Source organism: Salvelinus alpinus, chromosome 25 (assembly GCF_045679555.1).
Source record: "Salvelinus alpinus chromosome 25, SLU_Salpinus.1, whole genome shotgun sequence".
In the NCBI taxonomy this organism is placed as follows: Eukaryota; Metazoa; Chordata; class Actinopteri; order Salmoniformes; family Salmonidae; genus Salvelinus; species Salvelinus alpinus.
Genome location: NC_092110.1, coordinates 40,267,196 through 40,285,287, shown reverse-complemented (window position 1 = coordinate 40,285,287; position 18,092 = coordinate 40,267,196). Strand labels below are relative to the sequence as shown.

General features: G+C 45.1%; 1 protein-coding gene across 1 annotated transcript in view; it reads left to right on the top strand.

The window, feature by feature from the left end:
- Nucleotides 1-17,430, top strand: part of sh3yl1 (SH3 and SYLF domain containing 1) — a 43,554-nt gene extending 26,124 nt beyond the window's left edge. Inside the window, exons 5-11 of the mRNA XM_071366783.1 lie at nt 1,887-1,999; nt 2,827-2,955; nt 3,035-3,179; nt 7,531-7,609; nt 7,800-7,853; nt 15,992-16,042; nt 16,320-17,430. Of these exons, the coding sequence (XP_071222884.1) occupies nt 1,887-1,999; nt 2,827-2,955; nt 3,035-3,179; nt 7,531-7,609; nt 7,800-7,853; nt 15,992-16,042; nt 16,320-16,522 (774 nt within the window). The 3' untranslated portion in view covers nt 16,523-17,430. The remainder of the gene's footprint in view (nt 1-1,886; nt 2,000-2,826; nt 2,956-3,034; nt 3,180-7,530; nt 7,610-7,799; nt 7,854-15,991; nt 16,043-16,319) is intronic.
- Nucleotides 17,431-18,092: the final 662 nt, after the last annotated feature.

The window sequence follows — 18,092 nt, the reverse complement described above, 5'->3', positions numbered from 1 at the left end:
TATGAACAAAGGCTCCTAAAAACACCACAAAGGGCTTTGCGGTTTCTCAAAGGACTTATTTGGGTGTTTTTAGAGCTTATCTTTTTTTTATATAGTGCCCCCATACTCCACAACAAGGATGAGGAAGAGATTTGCTGTTTGGGGTTAAGTTTCTCAAAAGCAAGTGAAATCACAGTTATCTTGACCCTCCTATAACATGCCATTTACAGTTGAAGTCGGAAGTTTACATACACTTAGGTTGGAGTCAATAAAACTCGTTTTTTAACCACTCCACAAATTTCTTGTTAACAAACTATAGTTTTGGCAAGTCGGTTAGGACATCTACTTTGTGCATGACACAAGTAATTTTTCCAACAATTGTTTACAGACAGATTATTTCACTTATAATTCACTGTATCACAATTCCAGTGGGTCAGAAGTTTACATACACTAAGTTGACTGTGCCTTTTAAACAGCTTGGAAAATTTCAGAAAATGGTGCCATGGCTTTAGAAGCTTCTGATAGGCTAATTGACAACATTTGAGTCAATTGGAGGTGTACCTGTGGATGTATTTCAAGGCCTTCCTTCAAACTCAGTGCCTCTTGTTTGACATCATGGGAAAATCAAAAGAAATCAGCCAAGACCTCTGAAAAAATTGTAGACTTCCACAAGTCTGGTTCATCCTTGGGAGCAATTTCCAAACACCTGAAGGTACCACGTTCATCTGTACAAACAATAGTACGCAAGTATAAACACCGTGGGACCACGCAGCCGTCATACCGCTCAGGAAGGAGATGCGTTCTGTCTCCTAGAGATGAGCGTATTTTGGTGCGAAAAGTGCAAATCAATCCCAGAACAACAGTAAAGGACCTTGTGAAGATGCTGGAGGAAACCGGTACAAAAGTATCTATATCCACAGTAAAACGAGTCCTATATCGACATAACCTGAAAGGCTGCTCAGCAAGGAAGAAGCCACTGCTCCAAAACCGCCATTAAAAAAGACAGACTACGGTTTGCTACTGCACATGGGGACAAAGATCATATTTTTGGGAGAAATGTCCTCTGTTCTGATGAAACAAAAATAGAACTGTTTGGCCATAATTACCATCATGTTTGGAGGAAAAAGGGGGGCGCTTGCAAGCCAAAGAACACCATCCCAACCGTGAAGCACGGGGGTGGCAGCATCATGTTGTGGGGGGTGCTTTGCTGCAGGAGGGACTGGTGCACTTCACAAAATAGATGGCATCATGAGAAAGGAAAATGTTGCTTCAATATATCCACATCATCTCAAGACATCAGCCAGGAAGTTAAAGCTTGGTCGCAAATGGGTCTTTCAAATGGACAATGACCCCAAGCATACTTTCAAAGTTGTGGCAAAATGGCTTAAGGACAACAAAGTCAAGGTATTGGAGTGGCCATCACAAAGCCCTGACCTCAATCCTGTAGAAAATCTGTGGGCAGAACTGAAAAAGCGTGTGCGTGCAAGGTGGCATACAAACCTGACTCATTTACACCAGCTATGTACCGCTGCTGTAGCTGAAAATAGCCCACCCAATCTACCTACCTCATCTCCATATTGTTTTTATTTACTTTTCTGCTCTTTTGCACACCAGTATTTCTACTTGCACATTACCATCTGCTCATCTATCACGCCAGTGTTAATTTGCTAAATTGTAATTACTTCGCTACTATTGGCCTATTTATTGCCTTACCACCTCACGCCATTTGCACACACTGTATATAGACTTTTTTTCCTATTGTGTTATTGACTGTACTCTTGATTATTCCATATGTAACTCTGTTTGTGTCGCTTTGCTTTATGCCCACTCGCTCCCCTTCTCCCAGTCTCGCTCCCCTTCTCCCAGTCCGAACCTAAACACTACTCTGTCTGTATGTGTGTGTCTAGGTATCAGACCTGGTGGTGATTCTGATGCAGCGCAGGGCGGTGGATTCTTTCTCTAAAGGAGGGAACCTCACTCTGGGGGGCAACTGTACTGTGGCGGTAGGACCGATGGGGAGGTGAACGAACACACACACACTCATCATAATCTTGGTCCATGGTTGGCCAAAACCAGTCAGTGTCCAACCATGGCTCATCCCTTTTAATGTGTTCCAGACCCGAGGCTGTGGGTTAGGCTGTGTTATTCACACCAGTTCTACACCTAGCTCACACCTTATTTAAATTGGACGCTTTGTGGACACTTGAATTTCTGAGCAGGGATTGTGGAGGGGAAATGGTTTTGTGACATGTGTTTTGGGTTGGGATAGTGCTTACTGTGTGTTGACAGAAGAAGTGAGAGCTGTAGAAGTGGTTCATGTTTTATAGGGTGGAGGTGTGTGTGAGGGGTTGCTCTTGTTGTCACAGGTTAATTGTTGTTTATGAGTGGAGGTGGAATGATGCGGACTCCCCCTCAGTCTTTATTTAGAATGACACGCCAGGTTGGGTAATTAAAATAAGAAAAATACAGTTAGCATCAAACAAGGCCAGGTGGAGATGAGGAGGGGGGGGGGGGTCTGAGGGTGTCTGTTTAAATATAGCAACAATAACACAATGAGGTTAATGTCAGATGGGACTGCCTTTTCTTTGTTCAACCTGCACACACACACACACACACGGACAGACGTCTGGTTTTCTTCATTTTAATGTCACCTTTTATTTAACTAGGCAAGTCAGTTAGGAACAAATTCTTATTTACAACGACGGCCAGAGACGTGGTCCAGTATATTGGATGGTTTCTGATGCCAGTGAAGTATTAATGGTCTCCTTCAATACGCATCGCTAAGTAGTGGGATTCTGATCCGTGTACCAATCTCAACACTCCGATCTTCCTCTCTCGTGTGTGTAGGAACTTGGAGGCTGATGTAGCCCTACGTAGTACAGCAGCAGTGTTTACTTACTGTAAGTCCAGAGGGCTGTTTGCTGGAGTCTCTCTGGAGGGATCCTGCCTCATAGAACGCAAAGACACCAACCGCAAGTACGTTACACACCATGTGTGTTGAAATATTGTGTGTGTGCGCAGGTGTGTTGTATTAATGTGTGTGTGTGTGTTTTAGGTTCTACTCCCAGGACATCCGTGCGTCAGCCATATTGAATGGAGATGTAGAACCTCCCCCAGAAGCTGATGACCTGTACTGTGTCCTGGAGACGTACACAGAAAAATACACTACTGAGTGGACGGCCAAACACCTAGCGCAGAAGGTACTATATTATTATATTACACTACTGAGTGGACAGCCAATCACCTGGAGCAGAAGGTACTATATTATTATATTACACTACTGAGTGGACAGCCAATCACCTGGAGCAGAAGGTACTATATTATTATATTACACTACTGAGTGGACAGCCAATCACCTGGAGCAGAAGGTACTATATTATTATATTACACTACTGAGTGGACAGCCAATCACCTGGAGCAGAAGGTACTATATTATTATATTACACTACTGAGTGGACAGCCAATCACCTGGAGCAGAAGGTACTATATTATTATATTACACTACTGAGTGGACGGCCAATCACCTGGAGCAGAAGGTACTATATTATTATTATACACTACTGAGTGGACAGCCAAACACCTAGAGCAGAAGGTACTATATTATTATTATACACTACTGAGTGGGCGGCCAAACACCTGGAGCAGAAGGTACTATATTATTATATTACACTACTGAGTGGACAGCCAATCACCTGGAGCAGAAGGTACTATATTATTATATTACACTACTGAGTGGACGGCCAATCACCTGGAGCAGAAGGTACTATATTATTATTATACACTACTGAGTGGACAGCCAAACACCTAGAGCAGAAGGTACTATATTATTATTATACACTACTGAGTGGGCGGCCAAACACCTGGAGCAGAAGGTACTATATTATTATAATACACTACTGAGTGGACGGCCAAACACCTAGAGCAGAAGGTACTATATTATTATATTACACTACTGAGTGGACGGCCAATCACCTGGAGCAGAAGGTACTATATTATTATATTACACTACTGAGTGGACAGACAAACACCTGGAGCAGAAGGTACTATATTATATTACACTACTGAGTGGACGGCCAATCACCTGGAGCAGAAGGTACTATATTATTATAATACACTACTGAGTGGACAGCCAAACACCTAGAGCAGAAGGTACTATATTATTATTATACACTACTGAGTGGACGGCCAAACACCTGGAGCAGAAGGTACTATATTATTATATTACACTACTGAGTGGACGGCCAAACACCTGGAGCAGAAAGTACTATATTATTATAATACACTACATGACTGACCAAAAGTATTTGGACAGCTGCTCGTCAAACACTTCATTACAAAATCATGGGAATTAATATAGAGTTGGTCCCCCCCCTTTTTCCTGCTATAACAGCTGGTTGGTCCCCCCTTTCCTGCTATAACAGCCTCCACTCTTCTGGGAAGGCTTTCCACTACATGTTGGAACATTGCTGCAGAGACTTGCTTCCGTTCAGCCACGAGCAGTAGTGAGGTCAGGCACTGATGTTGGGCGATTAGGCCTGGCTCGCAGTCGGTGTTCCAATTCATCCCAAAGGTGTTCGATGGGGTTGAGGTCGGGGCTCTATGCAGGCCAGTCAAGTTCTTCCACACCGATCTCGACAAACCCTTTCTGTATGGACCTCGATTTGAGCACGGGGGCATTGTCATGCTGAAATAGGAGAGGGCCTTCCTCGAATTGTTGCCACAAAGTTGGAAGCACAGAATCTTCTAGAATGTCATTGTATGCTGTAGCATTAAGATTTCTCTTCACTGGAACTAAGGGGCCCGAACCATGAAAAACAGCCCCAGACCATTATTCCTCATCCACCAAACTTTACAGTTGGCACTATGCATTCGGGAAGCTAGCGTTGGTTTGGCAGTTGCCAAGACCAGATTCGTCCATCGGACTGCCAGATGGTGAAGTGTGATTCATCACTCCAGAGAACGTGTTTCCACTGCTCCATAGTCCAATGGTGGCGAGCTTTACACCACTCCAGCCGAAGCTTAGCATTGCGATCTTAGGTTTGTGTGCGGCTGCTCGGCCATGGAAACAAATTTCGTGAAGCTTCCTAATGAACAGTTATTGTGCTGACGTTGCTTCCAGAGGCAGTTTGGAACTCGGTAGTGAGTGTTGTAACCGAGGACAGATGATTTTCATGAGCTTCAGCACTCGGCGGTCCTGTTCTGTGGGCTTGTGTTGCCTACCACTTCGTGGCTGAGCCGTTGTTGCTCCTAGACGTTTCCACTTCACAATAACAGCACTTACAGTTGACCCAGGCAGCTCTAGCAGGGCAGAAATTTGACGAACGGACTTGTTGGAAAGGTGGCATCCTATGACGGTGCCACGTTGAAAGTCACTGAGCTCTTCAGTACGGGACATTCTACTGCCAATGTTTGTCTATGGAGATTGCATGGCTGTGTGCTCCACTTTATACACCTGTTAGCAACGTGTTTGGCTGAAATAGCTAAATCTGCTCATTTGAAGGGGTGTTTCTAAATACTTTTGTGTGTGTGTGTATATATCACAGGAGGCTGTTGGCACCTTTAATTGGGGAGGACGGGCTTGTGGTAATGGCTGGAGCGGAAATCAGTGGAATGGTTTCCATGGTGTTTGATGCCATTCCGTTCGCTCTGTTCCAGCCATTATGAGCCGCCCTCCTCCTCAACAGCCTCCTCTGGTAATATACAGTATATCAGATATGGTTCTGGATACCACTGACTGAATACTGTATTTACATCACATTTGAGCTACTTACACTTTTCAGTTGCATTCATCTTGACATGGCAGGTAGTTATGGCAACCACATCTCCCAGTCATAGTCAGTAAAACCTTCCTCAATAAAGCGGCCATCATCAGTCAGTAAGAAACGGACAGAAAGGTAATCACAGCGGTAGTTTATATTGATAGATGTACTGATACTGGATCGATAGGATTATTAAGGTACTGCATTGTTGTGTGTTATAGAATACTACTGTCTTTATACAGCAGACCATCAAACCCATATGTTATAGAATACTACTGTCTTTATACAGCAGACCATCAAACCCATATGTTATAGAATACTACTGTCTTTATACAGCAGACCATCAAACCCATATGTTATAGAATACTACTGTCTTTATACAGCAGACCATCAAACCCATATGTTATAGAATACTACTGTCTTTATACAGCGGACCATCACACCCATATGTTATAGAATACTACTGTCTTTATACAGCGGACCATCACACCCATATGTTATAGAATACTACTGTCTTTATACAGCGGACCATCAAACCCATATGTTATGAATACTACTGTCTTTATACAGCGGACCATCAAACCCATATGTTATAGAATACTACTGTCTTTATACAGCAGACCATCAAACCCATATGTTATAGAATACTACTGTCTTTATACAGCAGACCATCAAACCCATATGTTATAGAATACTACTGTCTTCATACAGCGGACCATCAAACCCATATGTTATGAATACTACTGTCTTTATACAGCGGACCATCAAACCCATATGTTATAGAATACTACTGTCTTTATACAGCGGACCACCAAACCCATATGTTATAGAATACTACTGTCTTTATACAGCGGACCACCAAACCCATATGTTATAGAATACTACTGTCTTTATACAGCGGACCACCAAACCCATATGTTATAGAATACTACTGTCTTTATACAGCAGACCATCACACCCATATGTTATAGAATACTACTGTCTTTATACAGCAGACCATCAAACCCATATGTTATAGAATACTACTGTCCTCATACAGCAGACCATCAAACCCATATGTTATGAATACTACTGTCTTTATACAGCAGACCATCAAACCCATATGTTATGAATACTACTGTCTTTATACAGCAGACCATCAAACCCATATGTTATAGAATACTACTGTCTTTATACAGCAGACCATCAAACCCATATGTTATAGAATACTACTGTCTTTATACAGCAGACCATCAAACCCATATGTTATAGAATACTACTGTCTTTATACAGCGGACCATCAAACCCATATGTTATAGAATACTATCCCTCCCTGTCTAATGGATATCTACTCCTAAAGAACACTCCTTACCCCAGGACACTGTCTACCCCTTAATGTGTACCAAGCTCTAATCCACAGCACCATGTTGGTCTGAGGACATCTAGCCCTTAATGTGTACCCTGCTAGTTGGGGATGTGTATGGTTGGTGTGTACCCTGCTAGTTGGGGATGTGTATGGTTGGTGTGTACCCTGCTAGTTGGGGATGTGTATGGTTGGTGTGTACCCTGCTAGTTGGGGATGTGTATGGTTGGTGTGTACCCTGCTAGTTGGGGATATGTATGACTGGTGTGTACCCTGCTAGTTGGGGGATGTGTGTACCCTGCTAGTTGGGGGATGTGTGTACCCTGCTAGTTGGGGGATGTGTGTACCCTGCTAGTTGGGGATGTGTGTACCCTGCTAGTTGGGGATGTGTATGGTTAGTCTGATGCTTCTCTCTCCTTCCATTCCTCTGTTTCTGGGTTTGCCGTTCAGGCCGTTCATTCCAGTGGTCCTCCAGCTAGACCCCGAGCTCCTGCAACACAGAGACCTGCTAGCACATACAGGACGGAGGGTAACCCACACAGATGCACGAACATACACACACGTATTACTATCACACACACACAGCAGTGGTTTTCTACCAGTAACAGCATGCCTGCTTTGTAGTCAGTGACACGTTGTTTGTGTGGGTTGGTTACAATTCTTTGTCCATAAGGAGATTCCTATGTCTTTGACTGACGTGTGTGTGTGATGTGTTTTAGCAGTGAAGCCCTCCCTCTATCCAAGCATCTCTACCTTCAAATCTGTCAGCACAGGTGAGTGACCCTTTCCCTAAACCCTTCATCACCAACGTCCTCACCAGCCTCTCTTGTTGCTACACAGTCAGTGCACCTCTTCTCTAGGTCTTTGTTGTAATGGAGAATGTGTTCTCAGTTAACTTAGCTTCTAAACCAGGAATCTACAACCCTGTTCCTGGGGTACTACCCTCCACTAGGTTTCCACTCCAACCCTGTTTCTGGAGAACTACCCTCCCCTAGGTTTTCACTCCAACCCTGTTCCTGGGGAACTACCCTCCCCTAGGTTTCCACTCCAACCCTGTTCCTGGAGAACTACCCTCCACTAGGTTTCCACTCCAACCCTGTTCCTGGAGAACTACCCTCCACTAGGTTTCCACTCCAACCCTGTTCCTGGGGAACTACCCTCCACTAGGTTTCCACTCCAACCCTGTTCCTGGGGAACTACCCTCCCCTAGGTTTCCACTCCAACCCTTTTCCTGGGGAACTACCCTCCACTAGGTTTCCACTCCAACCCTTTTCCTGGGGAACTACCCTCCACTAGGTTTCCACTCCAACCCTGTTCCTGGAGAACTACCCTCCACTAGGTTTTAACTCCAACCCTGTTCCTGGAGAACTACCCTCCACTAGGTTTCCACTCCAACCCTGTTCCTGGAGAACTACCCTCCACTAGGTTTTAACTCCAACCCTGTTCCTGGAGAACTACCCTCCACTAGGTTTCCACTCCAACCCTGTTCCTGGAGAACTACCCTCCACTAGGTTTCCACTCCAACCCTGTTCCTGGAGAACTACCCTCCACTAGGTTTCCACTCCAACCCTGTTCCTGGAGAACTACCCTCCACTAGGTTTTAACTCCAACCCTGTTCCTGGAGAACTACCCTCCACTAGGTTTTAACTCCAACCCTGTTCCTGGAGAACTACCCTCCACTAGGTTTCCACTCCAACCCTGTTCCTGGAGAACTACCCTCCACTAGGTTTCCACTCCAACCCTGTTCCTGGAGAACTACCCTCCACTAGGTTTCCACTCCAACCCTGTTCCTGGAGAACTACCCTCCACTAGGTTTTAACTCCAACCCTGTTCCTGGAGAACTACCCTCCACTAGGTTTTAACTCCAACCCTGTTCCTGGAGAACTACCCTCCACTAGGTTTCCACTCCAACCCTGTTCCTGGAGAACTACCCTCCACTAGGTTTCCACTCCAACCCTGTTCCTGGAGAACTACCCTCCACTAGGTTTTAACTCCAACCCTGTTCCTGGAGAACTACCCTCCACTAGGTTTCCACTCCAACCCTGTTCCTGGAGAACTACCCTCCACTAGGTTTTAACTCCAACCCTGTTCCTGGAGAACTACCCTCCACTAGGTTTTAACTCCAACCCTGTTCCTGGAGAACTACCCTCCACTAGGTTTCCACTCCAACCCTGTTCCTGGAGAACTACCCTCCACTAGGTTTCCACTCCAACCCTGTTCCTGGAGAACTACCCTCCACTAGGTTTCCACTCCAACCCTGTTCCTGGAGAACTACCCTCCACTAGGTTTTAACTCCAACCCTGTTCCTGGAGAACTACCCTCCACTAGGTTTTAACTCCAACCCTGTTCCTGGAGAACTACCCTCCACTAGGTTTCCACTCCAACCCTGTTCCTGGAGAACTACCCTCCACTAGGTTTCCACTCCAACCCTAATCTAGCGCAAAAAAACAAATCCACCATGCGGATCTAAAACTAACGTGCTTCTATGCAGGTTGACTCAGGTTACTTAGGATGGAGAAGTCTGTGTGGGAGTGGGTGATTATTTTCTCTTACACAGTCACTTCCCCCTTATGTCTTTCCTCTCTTTATCTCTCCCTTTGTCTGTTGCTCTCTCCTCTCTCTCTCCTCTCTCTCTCTCCTCTCTCTCTCCTCTCCTCTTTTTTCTCATCTCTCTCTAGATCTCTCTCTCCTCTTTCTCTCTCCTCTTTCTCTCTCCTCTTTCTCTCCTCTCTCTCTTCTCTCTCTCTTCTCTCTCTCTTCTCTCTCTCTTCTCTCTCTCTTCTCTCTCTCTTCTCTCTCTCTTCTCTCTCTCTTCTCTCTCTCTTCTCTCTCTCTCCTCTTTATCTCTCTGCGTGCCAGGGCTGTCATTACTCCTTCTAATGTCTGTGGTAGTCTTGGGCTGTGTCCCATTGACTGTATGGCAGCTGCTGCCGCCATTCTGGTAGGTGTTTGATCATCTTTCAGTGGTTCAGTGACAAGGGGAATGCTTTCATTTACACAGTGGCCGACCACCATGCCAAAACACACCACTGTCGACACGGCACGAGATAAAAGTGTGTGTTTTCGCTGCAGGTGAAGTGTGACGTGATGGTAGAGATTGTTTTTTTCTTTCTTGGTGATGTATTAAACTGTGACCTCAAGTCCAGCCAAAATAAACATACTGGCTTCACAATGCACCTTGGGTAATAAGACCAGCTGTGTGTGTGTGTGTGCAGAGCAGACTTCAAACGCAGTCGTCACACACCCTCCCAAGTAGCATTCTAGTTTGCTCTCTCTCTCTCGTTATCCTTCTCTCTCTTTCGCTCTCTCTCGTTATCCTTCTCTCTCTCGTTATCCTTCTCTCTCTTTCGCTCTCTCTCTCGTTATCCTTCTCTCTCTTTCGCTCTCTCTTTCGCTCGCTCTCTCTTTCGCTCTCTCTCTCGTTATCCTTCTCTCTCTTTCGCTCTCTCTTTCGCTCGCTCTCTCTTTCGCTCTCTCTCTCGTTATCCTTCTCTCTCTTTCGCTCTCTCTCTCGTTATCCTTCTCTCTCTTTCGCTCTCTCTTTCGCTCTCTCTCTCGTTATCCTTCTCTCTCTTTCGCTCTCTCTCTCGTTATCCTTCTCTCTCTTTCGCTCTCTCTCTCGTTATCCTTCTCTCTCTTTCGCTCTCTCTCTCTCGTTATCCTTCTCTCTCGCTCGCTCGCTCTCTCGTTATCCTACACATCCTCCGAGAGCAACTTCTCCCAACCATCCAGGAACAGTCTGGTGACGAACAATGCCTTTTCCAGCATGATGGAGCACCTTGCCATAAGGCAAAAGTGATAACTAAGTGGCTCTGGGAACAAAACATCGATATTTTGGTTCCATGGCCAGGAAACTCCCAGACCTTAATCCCATTGAGAACTTGTGGTCAATCCTCAAGAGGCGGGTGGACAAACAAAAACCCCACAAATTCTGACAAACTCCAAGCATTGATTATGCAAGAATGGGCTGCCATCAGTCAGGATGTGGCCCAGAAGTTAATTGACAGCATGCCAGGGCGGATTGCAGAGGTCTTGAAAAAGAAGGGCCAACACTGCAAACATTGACTCTCTGCATCAATTTCATGTAATTGTCAATAAAAGCCTTTGACACTTATGAAATGCTTGTAATTATACACTGCTCAAAAAAATAAAGGGAACACTTAAACAACACAATGTAACTCCAAGTCAATCACACTTCTGTGAAATCAAACTGTCCACTTAGGAAGCAACACTGATTGACAATAAATTTCACATGCTGTTGTGCAAATGGAATAGACAACAGGTGGAAATTATAGGCAATTAGCAAGACACCCCCAATAAAGGAGTGGTTCTGCAGGTGGTGACCACAGACCACTTCTCAGTTCCTATGCTTCCTGGCTGATGTTTTGGTCACTTTTTTGAATGCTGGCGGTGCTTTCACTCTAGTGGTAGCATGAGACGGAGTCTACAACCCACACAAGTGGCTCAGGTAGTGCAGCTCATCCAGGATGGCACATCAATGCGAGCTGTGGCAAGAAGGTTTGCTGTGTCTGTCAGCGTAGCGTCCAGAGCATGGAGGCGCTACCATGAGACAGGCCAGTACATCAGGAGACGTGGAGGAGGCCGTAGGAGGGCAACAACCCAGCAGCAGGACCGCTACCTCTGCCTTTGTGCAAGGAGGAGCACTGCCAGAGCCCTGCAAAATGACCTCCAGCAGGCCACAAATGTGCATGTGTCTGCTCAAACGGTCAGAAACAGACTCCATGAGGGTGGTATGAGGGCACGACGTCCATAGGTGGGCGTTGTGCTTACAGCCCAACACCGTGCAGGACGTTTGGCATTTGCCAGAGAACACCAAGATTGGCAAATTCGCCACTGGCACCCTGTGCTCTTCACAGATGAAAGCAGGTTCACACTGAGCATATGAGCACATGTGACAGAGTCTGGAGACGCCGTGGAGAACGTTCTTCTGCCTGCAACATCCTCCAGCATGACCGGTTTGGCGGTGGGTCAGTCATGGTGTGGGGTGGCATTTCTTTGTGGGGCCGCATAGCCCTCCATAGGCTACCTCTGGCGAGCACGACTGCCATTAGGTACCGAGATGAGATCCTCAGACGCCTTGTGAGACCATATGCTGACACATGCACATTTGTGGCCTGCTGGAGGTCATTTTGCAGGGCTCTGGCAGTGCTCCTCCTTGCACAAAGGCGGAGGTAGCGGTCCTGCTGCTGGGTTGTTGCCCTCCTACGGCCTCCTCCACGTCTCCTGATGTACTGGCCTGTCTCATGGTAGCGCCTCCATGCTCTGGACGCTACGCTGACAGACACAGCAAACCTTCTTGCCACAGCTCGCATTGATGTGCCATCCTGGATGAGCTGCACTACCTGAGCCACTTGTGTGGGTTGTAGACTCCGTCTCATGCTACCACTAGAGTGAAAGCACCGCCAGCATTCAAAAGTGACCAAAACATCAGCCAGGAAGCATAGGAACTGAGAAGTGGTCTGTGGTCACCACCTGCAGAACCACTCCTTTATTGGGGGTGTCTTGCTAATTGCCTAATTTCCACCTGTTGTCTATTCCATTTGCACAACAGCATGTGAAATGTATTGTCAATCAGTGTTGCTTCCTAAGTGGACAGTTTGATTTCACAGAAGTGTGATTGACTTGGAGTTACATTGTGTTTAAGTGTTCCCTTTATTTTTTTGAGCAGTGTACTTCAGTATTCCATAGTAACATCTGACAAAAATATCTAAAGACACTGAAGCAGCAAACTTTGTGGAAATTAATATTTGTGTCAGTCTCAACTTTAGGCCACGTCTGTGCATAGTCAAAGCTTTCCTTAATTTTGTCTCCGTCACAGTGGTCAGGTATTCTGCCACTGTGTACTCTCTGTTTAGGGCCAAATAACATTCTAGTTTGCTCTGTTTTTATGGTTGATCATTTCCAGTGTGTCAAAATAGTTATTTTTTTGCTTCATCATTTGGTTTGGTCTAAATGTGTTTCTGTCCTGAGGCTCTGTGAGTTGTGTTTGTGAACAGAGCCCCAGAACCAGCTGGCTGAGGGGACTTTTCTCTACGTTCATCTCTGTAGGTCAGGGCTTTGTGGTGGAATGTGTGAGCATTCCTTTTAAGTGGATGTAGAATTGAACAGCTCTTCTCTGGATGTTGATAACTACAGGCCTAATTCTGCTCTGCTCTCGTTATCCTTCTCTCTCGCTCTCTCGTTATCCTTCTCTCTCGCTCTCTCGTTATCCTTCTCTCTCGCTCTCTCGTTATCCTTCTCTCTCGCTCTCTCGTTATCCTTCTCGCTCGCTCTCTCGTTATCCTTCTCGCTCGCTCTCTCGTTACGGCTGGCTGGCTCGTAACGTGCCAGTGTTATATTATCAGCTATGTGTTTTAACAATGTGCAAATAGTTGTAGTACAAATAGTAGAAGATAAACAGATACATGGTTGCCCTTTTCTCATGGCAACGGGCCACACATCTTGCTGCTGTGACTGCACACTTGTATTTCCATATGAGAGTTTATCAATGTTTGATTTGTTTTTAAGTTCTTTGTAGGTCTGTATCTCTAATATGGTCATATGTTTGGCAGGAGGTTAGGAAGTGCAGCTCGGTTACCACCTCATTTTGTAGGCACTGGGCACACAGTCAGATCTGGCATTCGCGATTAGACAGGCCTCGGCATGCTCTCTCAATAGCAAGGCTATGCTCACTGAGTCTGTGCAGTCGTGGCCAAAAGTTTTGAGATTGACATATTCATTTTCAGTCTACTGCCTCAGTTTGTATGATGACAATTTGCATATACTCCAGAATGTTATGACGAGTGATCAGATGAATTGCAATGAATTGCAAAGTCCCTCTTTGCCATGCAAATGAACTGAATCCCCCCAAAAATATTTCCACTGCAGTTCAGCCCTGCTACAAAAGGACCAGCTGACATGTCAATGATTCTCTCATTAACACAGGTGTGAGTGTTGACGAGGACAAGGCTGGAGATCACTCTGTCATGCTGATTGAGTTCGAATAACAGACTGGAAGCTTCAAAAGGAGGGTGGTGCTTGGAATCATTGTTCTTCCTCTGTCAACCATGGTTACCTGCAAGGAAACACGTGCCGTCATCATTGCTTTGCACAAAAAGGGCTTCACAGGCAAGGATATTGCTGCCAGTAAGATTGCACCTAAGTCAGCCCTTTATCGGATCTTCAAGGAGAGCAGTTCAATTGTTGTGAAGAAGGCTTCAGGGCACCCAAGGAAGTCCAGCAAGCGCCAGTACCGTCTCCTAAAGTTGATTCAGCTGTGGGATCGGGGCACCACCAGTACAGAGCATGCTCAGGAATGGCAGCAGGCAGGTGTGAGTGCATCTGCATGCACAGTGAGGCGAAGACTTTTGGAGGATGGCCTGTTGTCAAGAAGGGCAGCAAAGAAGCCACTTCTCTCCAGGAAAAACATCAGGGACAGACTGATATTCTGCAAAAGGTACAGGGATTGGACCGCTGACGTCTGGGGTACAGTCATTTTCTCTGATGAATCCCCTTGCCGATTGTTTGGGGCATCCGGAAAAAAGCTTGTCCGGAGAAGACAAGGTGAGCGCTACCATCAGTCCTGTGTCATGCCAACAGTAAAGCATCCTGAGACCATTCATGTGTGGGGGTGCTTCTCAGCCAAGGGAGTGGGCTCACTCACAAATTTGCCTAGGAACACAGCCATGAATAAAGAATGGTACCAACACATCCTCCGAGAGCAACTTCTCCCAACCATCCAGGAACAGTCTGGTGACGAACAATGCCTTTTCCAGCATGATGGAGCACCTTGCCATAAGGCAAAAGTGATAACTAAGTGGCTCGGGGAACAAAACATCGATATTTTGGGTCCATGGCCAGGAAACTCCCAGACCTTAATCCCATTGAGAACTTGTGGTCAATCCTCAAGAGGCGGGTGGACAAACAAAAACCCCACAAATTCTGACAAACTCCAAGCATTGATTATGCAAGAATGGGCTGCCATCAGTCAGGATGTGGCCCAGAAGTTAATTGACAGCATGCCAGGGTGGATTGCAGAGGTCTTGAAAAAGAAGGGTCAACACTGCAAACATTGACTCTCTGCATCAATTTCATGTAATTGTCAATAAAAGCCTTTGACACTTATGAAATGCTTGTAATTATACTTCAGTATTCCATAGTAACACCTGACAAAAATATCTAAAGACACTGAAGCAGCAAACTTTGTGGAAATTAATATTTGTGTCAGTCTCAAAACTTTAGGCCACGTCTGTACATAGTCAAAGCTTTCCTTCATTTTGTCTCCGTCACAGTGGTCAGGTATTCTGCCACTGTGTACTCTCTGTTTAGGGCCAAATAACATTCTAGTTTGCTCAGTTTTTATGGTTGATTATTTCCAGTGTGTCAAAATAGTTATTTTTTTTCTTCATCATTTGGTTTGGTCTAAATGTGTTTCTGTCCTGAGGCTCTGTGAGTTGTGTTTGTGAACAGAGCCCCAGAACCAGCTGGCTGAGGGGACTTTTCTCTACGTTCATCTCTGTAGGTCAGGGCTTTGTGGTGGAATGTGTGAGCATTCCTTTTAGGTGGATGTAGAATTGAACAGCTCTTTTCTGTATGTTGATAACTACAGGCCTAATTCTGCTCTGCTTGGTGTCTTGTGTTGTACACAAAGTATATTTTTGCTAAATTCTGCATGCAGATTCTTAGTTAGGTGTTTGTACCATTTGGTGAATTATTGGTTGATGAGTGGACCCCAGACCTCACAACCATCGAGGGCAATGTGTCCTAGAACTGATTGTAATATTTCTTGCCAGACCCCCTCTGTCATATCCTCTGTCTCTGCGCGCTCTCTCTCTGTCTCTGCGCGCTCTCTCTGTCTCTGCGCTGGTATTGCCCTCTTGTGGTGACACTCGCTGTTGTATTTCTGTTTCAGAATCCTATAAGAGAAGTCCAAGTAGCAGAAGGACAGTCCAAAATGATTACGGTATTTATTATTATTATTAGGATCCATGTGGTCCGACACATAACGAAAAATACATTAGACAAAAATACTTTACAATTTACATTTTTAAAGACTTTACAAATAGACAGATAATACCTGAAAGGTAACATTTAATGTTGTGGGTCTGAAACCGTTGAATCGTATCTGCAACATTCACTCAGTACAGGTTGATTTGAGAATGTTGTAATGACTTGATGTGCGTTCAACAAGGCCTGTGTTATTCACTGAATACACCTGTGATCATTGGACTGTTCCCTAGGTGGGGTCGAGCCGTGGGACGCGGGGCCTGTAGTCGTCACGGCGATACACCCGTTCACAGGGCAACAGCCTGGTGACCTGAGCTTCAACCCTGGCGATCGCATCACCGTGGTTACCAAGACAGAGTCACAGTATGACTGGTGGGAGGGAACGCTTAACGGACGGACCGGAATCTTCCCCGCTAACTTCGTCTCCTACCCCTGAACACACACACACACACACACACACACACACACACTCACAGGTCTGTCACACACATGGACACTTATATTGCTGGGAGTAATGTTTTCAACACACTACATGGACACTGAGGAAATGCACCCACAGTCACTAACACACTAACACTAACACACTCCACAATGTATGGGTAGCCACGCTGTCTTCCTATTGGACTGTTCCTACCTGAACTTTACTCTTTGGCTCGCTATAGTCCAGTTCACTAAGTTCCGCCTGCTTTTGAAGCCAAACCGTTCAAAACGGGGAGGGACCTACCTGAATTTGTACAATAGACACTCTTGTTTTCGTTGCACAATGTTTTGCCACAGTGTTTTGACTAATGAATACACCCCAGATGTTACCAGCCAGCTCTGTTCACTTCTAGAGACCCGAACCATGCTGGAAAGGGTGATGTAGAAAGACAATATCCGAGCCAGTGCAGTACAGTACAGTTTGGGTCGGCGAGATCGTGTGAATAAAGGTACCAGTTTTAAAGCATTAAACAGAAGAAAGGTGATGTTATCACCGACGCTGTACACTGTTTTAATATTCTCACTCATTATTTTATATACTGTACGTCAAGTCACAAATTGGCTGGCTTGACAAGGGTGTTTGACATATTACAATGAAGTCAATAGATTATTTAATTTTTTGGTTTGTATAAAATGCATTATAGATTATTGGGGCAATCTGTAACTGCTTGTTATTTTATGTTCTGAACTAAAGTTTCTGGGATTATGTCCAGTATTCTCTCCGTACTGCCATTTGTATATGATGCTGGATCAAAGTATTTAATATAAAATAATCTTGTTTTATCTTAACATCTGTATGTAATGATGATTTGTACGGATTTCTCTCTGAATGTGTGTGGATATGTATTAAAGAACCTTGTTGAAGACTGTCTGTTAAAGGTGTAGTTTTGTCTTCTGGCCATAAGAGGGCGCTGTACTCCAGTCTCTACTGCCAATCAGGTTGCGGTCCCAGTTTCTACCTTCACCTAATATGCCCCTGTCATGCATTTTAAAAGCATTGGATTGGTGCAAGCATGGTTGGTCTGGCTGTAATATCAGTGATTTATTAATTTTTTTAAGTAAAATTTCCCCATGTCCACATGCCAACACACCACTCACAAACACGGTTGTCGTGTGTGTGTGTGGTGAATGATTGTCCAGGGTAAGTAAAGTTCTACCTTGGTATAGTAGATTATTGCCCTGGAAAAAGACACAAGCGTTCTTATGAAATTTGAAAATTCCATCTTTCAAATCAAGTTTATTTTATAAAGCCCTTCGTACATCAGCTGATATCTCAAAGTGCTGTACAGAAACCCAGCCTAAAACCCCCAAACAGCAAGCAATGCAGGTGTAGAAGCACGGTGGCTGGGAAAAACTCCCTAGAAAGGCCAAAACCTAGGAAGAAACCTAGAGAGGAACCAGGCTGAGGGGTGGCCAGTCCTCTTTTGGCTGTGCCGGGTGGAGATTATAACAGAACATGGCCAAGATGTTCAAAATGTTCATAAATGACCAGCATGGTCAAATAATAATCAGGAATAAATGTCAGT